Consider the following 8,756-nt stretch of genomic DNA (forward strand, 5'->3'; position numbering starts at 1 on the left):
TCTTGTCCTGGCTCACCTTTAGGCAGGATTATAGTGAAAATAACTACTTGAAACGTTACAGGACAGGTCCTGTTTTTATTTGGGTGATTTAATTTAAAAATTCCTGAAAAGTCTTTTGTGACCGTCAAAACTCCTGGTCATTTCAAAGCTTAGAGAATCTTGACTGCCACAGTTCTTTAATACAGAATTTTGTCTCTGGAAAGTAAAGCCCTTTTTGGATGTAGCCAAAGGTGAGACAGTGGATGATCGAGGGATGAAAAAGCCTGTTAGAGGCGGACTGACTGGATGGATATGGCTGGCACTTTAATTTGGTATCTCACTTTGTCTCTTCTGTTTGTCAGAAGCAAAAAGGCTGTGCCCTAGTTTTAAATAGGCCTCCTCAGATACTAAATCTTCAGCAATTGACCAGAACCCATTATTTTCGCTGTCCATGACTTAAGTATATACGCTCTTGCTCTGATATCCTAGATTAAAACTCGCTGAATGAGTGGTTTCCCACCTACTGATCTAAGTAACAACCTTGGCTCATGGCAACAGATTTTAACTCTTCTGTGTCAAGTTTATTTAAAGTCAGATTACATTAGCTTGGGTTTCCTATTGCATTTTGCTGGTTTAGGCTGCCTTTTTGTTGCTGTCTTAGCTTAGAAATGTTTTCGAATCAGCCAAATAATTTAATTGTCTTAATTAAGGAATGAGGCAGTTCAAAGACTCCTATGAAGACGAGAAAAACATTTACCTTTGCTTGCCAGAGGTTTATTTAAAAAAAAAAAAAAAAAAAAAAAATCACAGGCTTGACCAGGAATTAACCTTGTTGAACTACACTGGTGACTGTGGGTGCTTTTTCAGTTGGCGATTCTGTTTCAATGTAAGATTGACTCAGAAGACAGTTGAGACTTAACTGGATTGACTCTTCAGATGGAGCCTCATCCAGGTGCTTGGTTCTCAACACTATGGGCAGAGTGTTATGTGTCTGCTGTAGACAGGTATTAGCAAGCTCTGCCTCACTTGTGACCATGCTCCCAGATCTTACTCTGGTGGTTTCCCTGCCTGCTAATGAGATAACATAATGATAAGACCCAAATTCACTCTGATCTTTGAATGCCTTCGCTTAAACCCTGACTCACACAGAAAGGCACTTACCTCTTAATAGGCAGCCACAGTTCACCCAGTTTGATAAATGTAAATTTTTTTTCAAAAAAAAGAAAGACCCTAACAAATGAGACAATGTCCTAAATCAGACCAATTGCACAAAAGAGATGAAAAGAAAGCTTCCTGGGAGAGGAAGAGAGGTCCGTGAGAAAGCCAACCGGGCTGAGCCTTAACAAAAGCATGGCCCTTCTGTCATATAATGCGTTAATCTCAGTCAAGCACAGCAGGAGCTGGCTTCTGTCCCGGTTGCAGGGGATGCTCCCAAGGCAGTGTCCGAGCCTGGAAGGCAGCTTTTGTCAGGCAGGAAAAGCCATTCTGGTAGAGCCCTGTTAGCGGAGGCTGCTGCTGCTGCTGGCCTGAGAGCTGCCCACGCCTGGGTGGTCTGGACTGTGTCGGTTCTGGGGAAGACAAGGAAGGAAGGGTAAGAACAACTAGGAAGTAGCCTTGGCCTTGATCAGGGCTGTACCGGAAAAAACCGATGTGCCCTGGGTTTTCAATCCTGGGTCCAAGCTGAGGCAAAGGACTACTGGGGGCGGGGTGAAGTGGGGAGATTCCGGGGGGCTGCAGCAACAGGCCCCTACCCTACCTTCTTTTTCTTCTTCTCTTTCTTCTTCCTCTTCCGTTCAGGATCCTCCTCTTTTTTCTTTTTCTTCTTCTTGTGATCAGAATCAGATGGCGTTTCTGTAGGAGAGTATGTGCTTATCACCTGCAGAGCTCAAAATTCCTTACTGCTAGGAACTCAAAAGACCACAGGAAAACCTAGTCGAGGGCAACTGCTGTTCTTGTAGCGGCCAGAAAGCATAGGGAGGCACTGCTAAAGCATGGTTCCAGGTTTTTACTTGCCCAGGAGACCTACTTGCAAGGAACGCTAATTACCTTGAGATCAGTTTCAGGAGAATTTGGGAGTCCAGGGCTGTGTAAGGAACCTCTCTGGCCTTTTAACTGAGGAAGGTCCAACCAGATCCAGGTTTTCTGGCTTTGAACAGAACTGCTTCTTACCTGGGGGGACAGGGTCCTGGGTACGGCTCTGTTTGTGCTTGTGTTTATTCTTCTTCTTGGGAGGCTGAATATGCATCAGACGACACTGCTCTGGTAACTGAAGGAACCAAAGGAATGTCCAGGTGAGAGGAGGGAGGAGATCCCCTGCTCCCATCATCTGTTCTGCTCAGTAAGTTATGAAGGAACAGACTTGGACAGAAAAACCACCTCCATGCCTTTCAGGCCTCCCCGTGTGCCTTCTTCCTCCCCAGGAGGGGACTCACCGGGCCAGTGTGGAGGCGAAAGCCAGCCAGCATGGTCCCTGTGATAGGATTAAAAGAGCCACCAAGAATAGGGGGCTTCTCAATGAGGGAGCGGAGGCTGCTGTTATCATGGGAACCGGGCAGATCAATCATCCCTGGCAGGTCAGGCAGGAAGTTACTTAGCTTCTCCTTCACCTTCTTCCCACAGAATTTATTATAGGAATGTTCCAGGTTGTAGTGTGTGATCAGATTGGTGCTGCCTGTCAGCTCAGTGCTACCTAGAGGACACAGGGAGAAGAACAACAACAAAAAAATCAGTCCCAAGAGAAATTTTTTTTAACTTATTTGAGAGAGAGCACGCGAGCAGGGGAGGGGGAGAGAGAATCTCAAGCAAGTTCTGTGCACGGTCAGCGTGCAGAGCCTGATGTGGGGCTCGAACTCACGAAACCGTGAGATCATGACCTGAGCCGAAATCAAGAGTCGGTCGCTTAACCGACTGGGCCACCCAGGCGCCCTGAAGAATTTTTTAAGAACCCCACAGGGAAAGTGAAGGACTGCAAAGAATCTTTTAGGTGAGCATTACAAAGATTTAAATTTATTTTTAAAGTAAAAAACAGCAAAATGAAATAACATACAATAAACACTAAAAAATATACTACTGTAGAATGGTAGGGTAGGTTGGAATGGGAAGGAGACAAGTCGGCAAAAATCCAAACAGGGCACATGGAAACTGCTCTTCCCCAATGAAGGAGACACTCTCCCTTCCTTGGACTCACCGCAGTAGTAACTTACATGATCCTTACTCCAGGCTAAACACAGTTCCGAGTGCTTTTCACAGCGAGAAATTATACTGTCTGACACCAGCAGGATGTTACCTCAGAGCTCAACTAGAAGCAAGGTAAGGGCCAGCTATGACCCAATGGCTTGAATGTCTCTGGTCAAGGACCCCTTTTTTTTTCTTTCTTTTTTTTTTTAATAGCCAGAACCACTAATTACATAGGGAATAAACGTTTTTTTTTTTAAGCTACTGCTGCCTAACTTGTTACCACCGTCTCTATTCTTCCTAATTAAAGTATAATGCTTTGCCTAGAAAAAAGAAATGTTTGATTAGCAGCTGAGCAAACAGGATTCTCATCCTAGTCATACTCTATGCCTCAGTTTCCTCTTATCTCTGGAGTGGGGTAACAGCTCTCTTAAGCACACTTAATTTTTTTCAAGGTTTAAATGAAAACATTGAAAAGTATATTCTATAGATGCAAGGCACTATCAGTACAAATATTGCACGGCCGACCTTTTTCAAAGAATAGAAACTTATTAGTAATGTAGTAAGGATCTAGAGGCAAGGGTGGAGCTGTCTACCCTGCCTACAGTTTCATCTACAGTTATGACGAACACGAAGAATACAAGTGACAAGAGTGGCTTGTTCATAATCATTCACTTGGAAAAACTCCGGCTCTGAACCGGGAGTCCCTTGAGGGCCGAGACCAGGTCTTTCCTGTTCATACCTGTGTCGCTGGTGCCCAACACAGTACACACCTTCAGTGCTCAGTAACTATTAAGTGAGCAAGGTATTTTCCCCTCCATACCCCTAGGCCCTACCTTCTTCCCTTTTTTCTTTTCCATGCCAAACATTTCAGCAGTGGTCTACTGTAACAGCAGGGGACTCAGTGCCACAGTACTGCTCCTCAAAACTAGGCACTGCCTCCTGCCATAAGAGTGCCCTACTTTCCCCACCCGCCCCGGTCGGCTCTCCTCTTCCAGGTGGTCATGCTCAAGGTTGAGGTGAGAAGGCACTCCTGCTTTTCTGGAACACTTTACGCGTCCACCCAACTTCCCGTTTTGACTGTCAGTTCCATGAAGGTGATTTATAAATCTCTCCCTCCAGCCCTGACTCCCCTCCTAAAAACTAATCTTGCATTTCCAACTTCCTCTTAGTCAACTTCATGCAGATTCATTTTTTAATTTTGAATTAAAAACATTTTTTTTTAAGATTTGAAAATTTTTAAGTAATCTCTATGCCCCACGTGGGCCTCGAACTCACAACCCTGACATCAAGAATTGGATGCTCTTCTTTTTTAATTTTTTATTTTTATTTTTTTATTTTTTATTCTTTCAACGTTTATTTATTTTTGGGACAGAGAGAGACAGAGCATGAACGGGGGAGGGGCAGAGAGAGAGGGAGACACAGAATCGGAAACAGGCTCCAGGCTCTGAGCCATCAGCCCAGAGCCTGACGCGGGGCTCGAACTCACGGACCGCGAGATCGTGACCTGGCTGAAGTCAGACGCTTAACCGACTGCGCCACCCAGGCGCCCCAATTTTTTTTTTTTTTAACATTTATTTATTTTTGAGAGAGAGAGAGAGAGAGAGACAGAGCGTTGAGTGGGGGAGGGGCAGAGAGAGAGGGAGACACAGAATTTGAAGGAGGATCCAGGCTCTGGGCCGTCAGCACAGAGCCTGACGTGGGGCTTGAACTTGGGAATGGCGACATCATGACCTAGGTCAAAGTCTGACGCTTAACCAACTGAGCCACCCAGGCATCCCTGGATGCTCTTCTGACTGAGCCAGCAAGGCACCCCCAGATTCATCTTTTTAAACTCTCAATACTCCCCACCTCACTCATGGTTTCTCTGTTTCAATACATGGCACCCATATTCTCCAGGTATTTTTAGAAGCAGTACCACACAGCTCAAAAATCTCAATGATGTACTATTACCCTAAGGAAAAAGCTCAAATTCCTTTGGCACTCACGATAAAACATATCTTACTGTAAGCTTTGGGGTGTGATCAACCACTACTCCCCTGTGCCAAATTCTGATCCATCCAAATGAGTCTCTCATCATCTCCTGAAAAACACGCTCATTTTGTTTCCTTTTAGGAAATTTGTTTTTATACTGATGTAATTATAAGACCATCTTTTCTAGTTTTCTTCACCAATATGAATTTTCCAGGTCTGGCTCAAGTGACAACTCTTTCTGTCATTTTGGATAGTAAACATTTTTAAAACCATCATGTAGTTTCTGTTTTTTTGTTTTGTTTTGTTTTGTTTTGTTTTTTTTAAAGCAAACTCTACCCCCAATGTGGGGTTTGAACTCACAACCCCAAAATCAGGGGTTGCGTGTTCTACCTACTGAGCCAACCAGGGCCCCCCATCCTGTAGTTGTTAGTTGTATGTGAGGCAGGACCACAAAGTAATGAGATTAACCTTGACAAGTAATATAGACACTATCTTTAAACCACATATTTTATATCCCTAAGTAAAATAAGCTCTCTAAAAGCAAGGACTAGGGGTGCCTGGGTGGCTCAGTCAGTTAAGCGCCAGACTTCAGCTCAGGTCATGATCTCATGTTTTGTGGGTTTGAGCCCCATGTCGGGCTCTGTGCTGACAGCTCAGAGCCTGGAGCCTGCTTCAGATTCTGTGTCTCCCTCTCTGCCCTTCCCCCACTCATTCTCTCTCTCTCTCTCTCTCTCTCTCTCTCTCTCGTGCTCAAAAATAAATAAACATCAAAAACATTTTTTAAAAAAAGCAAGGACTAGACATATTAGTTCTCTCCCCTTCTCACCACATACCCCACTTCCTACATACCCAGCATTTGCCCAAAACCTATTCAATATCTCTATCAACTGACTGATACAAACAGGTACCATCAGAATAGATAAGGTTGGAGAAACTTCTGGTAGACATCAACCACTAACCAAAGGAAAGTCAATCTCTCTATGCTTCAGTTTTTTTTCCAGCTATAAAATGCCTACCTCAAAGAACTTTTTTTTTTTATATGTTTATTTTTGACAGCATGAGCGGGGGAGGTGCAGAGAAGGGGACAGAGGATCCGAAGCAGGCTCTGTGCCGACAGCAGACAGCCTGATGCAGGGCTAGAACTCATGAACTGTGAGATCATGACCTGAGCCAAAACCAAGAGCTGGATGCTCAACCGACTGAGGCACCCAGGGGGCCCTGAAAGGGCTATTCTAAGTATTAAACTCTATTACATACATATTTAACTGCATTGTGAACTTCAAAGCACTGTACCAATATGCATTATTATTTCTCTCAACTCTTGATGTAGCAGTAGGACTTGGGAGGAATTGAAAGGCAACTTGGGAGGGGCACCTGGGTGGCTCAGTCAGTTGAGCATCCGGCTTCGGCTCAGGTCATGATCTCACAGGGAATTCAGGCCCCACATCCGCTGGCTGCTGTCAACTTCAAGCCCGCTTCGGATCCTCTGACCCCCTCTCTCTCTGTTCCTCCCCCACTCATGCACATACATACTCTCTCTCAAAAATAAACATTAAAAAAAAAAGACACTTGGGAGATTGAACACGTCCAAAATGACTCTTGATTTCCACCTTCTCAAACTTGTTCCTTCTTGGTCTCAGCACTACCATCCACCCAATTATTCAAGCCACAGATTTACAAGTATTCTCAATTCTTCTCTACTTTTATTAAAGACTTACTATTTTTTTTTTTTTTTACATTTTCTTCTTATTATTATCATTAGTTTTAGTTTTTAGTTGAGAGAGGAAGAACGAGCGGAGTAGGGGCAGAAAGAGAGGGAGACAGAATCCCAAACAGGCTCTGCACTGTCAGCGTGGCGCCTGAAGGGGCTCGAACCCACAAACCGTGACATCAGGACCCGAGCTGAAACCAAAAGACAGAAGCTTAACCTACTGAGCCACCCAGGTGCCCCTCCTCTCTACTTTTATATTCGATCCTTCGTTCCTATAAGCTCCACCCCTAACATTTATCCTGTATCTATCTGTTCACTTCTCTCCTCCACTGCTACTGCCTAGTCCAAACCGTCGTCTCTTTCCTGGACTACTAAGCAGTAACTTCTGACTGACTTCCCCACTTTCCCCCACCTCCACTTTCCATTCTTAATGTAGCAGCTTGAGTGATTAAAACAATTAGATCATGTCACTTTCCTGTGTGAAAATGGCTCCCCCTGAGGGGCGCCTGGCTGGTTCAGTCAGCAGAGCATGCGACTCTTGATCTCAGGTCATGAGTTTGAGCCCCATGTTGGGTATAGAGAGTACTAAAAACCAAACAAATAAAATGGCTCCCCCTGAACTTCAGATCAAAGTCCTCTGCCTGCCCTTCTCACCTTCATCTCCTATAACTCTTTCCCTTGAACCTTCACTGGAGTCCAGCTGGTCTTCTGACTCTCAGATATTCCAAGCTTTTCCCTCACAGCAGGGATCCTGACCTCATTTCTTGCATCTTGATTTAGCTCTCCCCCTCACACATGGCTGACTCTTTACATTTAAGCTCAGAAATTATCTACTCAGAGAGGGCTTCTTTGATCACTCCAGCTAAAGTAGTTCGGCCTCCTCAATTCTTTACCAGTTTTTTTCCTGTTAGCACTAACCATTATCTGATGTTATCTAGGGTACTCTGTGCCTCCTCCTCTGAAATGTAAACTCCAAAAAAGGCAAAGATCTTGTCAACCCTATTCACAGCTGAACCTTAACGCATTTAGAACAGTGCTTGGTACATAGTAGGTGCTCCAGCAAAGCAAATTTTTGGTTCAATTCTAATCGCTCCTTCGGACAGATAAGGAAATGTGGAGGCCCTGAGTAGGAGAGCAACATGCCTCAAACCAACAGCAAGTTGGTGGCAGATTTGGAAAACCTTAGGTCTCCAGGGATGTTAAATGAGGACTGTCGAGTTCCAAACTCAAATTCGGGATAATCTTTAGGCAATCATGAACCAGTATCAGGGACAGAGCCAGATATGGTGTGAAAGAAGGTCACGGAAATTTATTCTCCGCCACCTCCCAATCCCTGCCAAAAACTTACGTCACTCATCCAAAGGGGTGGGAATCCTCAGACCCCTTCCGACCCGCTTTGAGCTCCAAGGTCCTGGCACGCGTTGCCTAGGTTACCTAACACCTCCGCCAGCCGGCTGAGAGCCACGCCCATCATCTCCTCACTATGATCTGATTGGCTGCTTTCGGCCGGGCCTAGTACTCACCTGGGAGCTCCCGCATTAGGTAGAAGGGACCACAACCAGCCGCTGACTTGTCGGCGCCGGGCGGGGCCGTGGCCGAGGTGGGCTGCGGGGCCGTGCCGGGGCCCCCGCCCGGAGGAGGGGGAGGCGGAGGTGGTGGCTTCCCTGGTCCGAAGCCGAGTGCGGTTGGGGGCGGTGGTGGGTCAGCCTGAGCACCGAACAGCGCCGAGAAATTCTCCATCGTCTCCTCCACCCCGGCCCTGTCCCGGTGTCTGGCGTCGGTAGTTTTCATTGGACAATCCTTTCATGGTGTCCCGCCCCCTTCCTCAGGAGCCGCTTTTCATTGGGTGTTCCGCCTACCTTTTTCCGGCAACTACTTCCGTCGCTTTATGAGAACGTTCAGGAAGTGCTATCTAACC

The 8,756-nt window shown here is 45.7% G+C and overlaps 1 protein-coding gene across 1 annotated transcript; it reads right to left on the minus strand.

The window, feature by feature from the left end:
• Positions 1–55: 55 nt before the first annotated feature.
• Positions 56–8,685, minus strand: MED19 (mediator complex subunit 19). Its single transcript, XM_003993371.6, has 5 exons — positions 8,362–8,685; positions 2,412–2,668; positions 2,149–2,245; positions 1,736–1,830; positions 56–1,547 (listed from the first exon to the last, which is right to left on the minus strand). Exons 1-5 carry the CDS (start codon positions 8,627–8,629, stop codon positions 1,479–1,481), a joined length of 786 nt encoding a protein of 261 aa, XP_003993420.3. The 5' UTR covers positions 8,630–8,685; the 3' UTR covers positions 56–1,478.
• Between the last annotated feature and the right edge of the window lie 71 nt (positions 8,686–8,756).

Source organism: Felis catus, chromosome D1 (assembly GCF_018350175.1).
Source record: "Felis catus isolate Fca126 chromosome D1, F.catus_Fca126_mat1.0, whole genome shotgun sequence".
NCBI lineage: Eukaryota > Metazoa > Chordata > Mammalia > Carnivora > Felidae > Felis > Felis catus.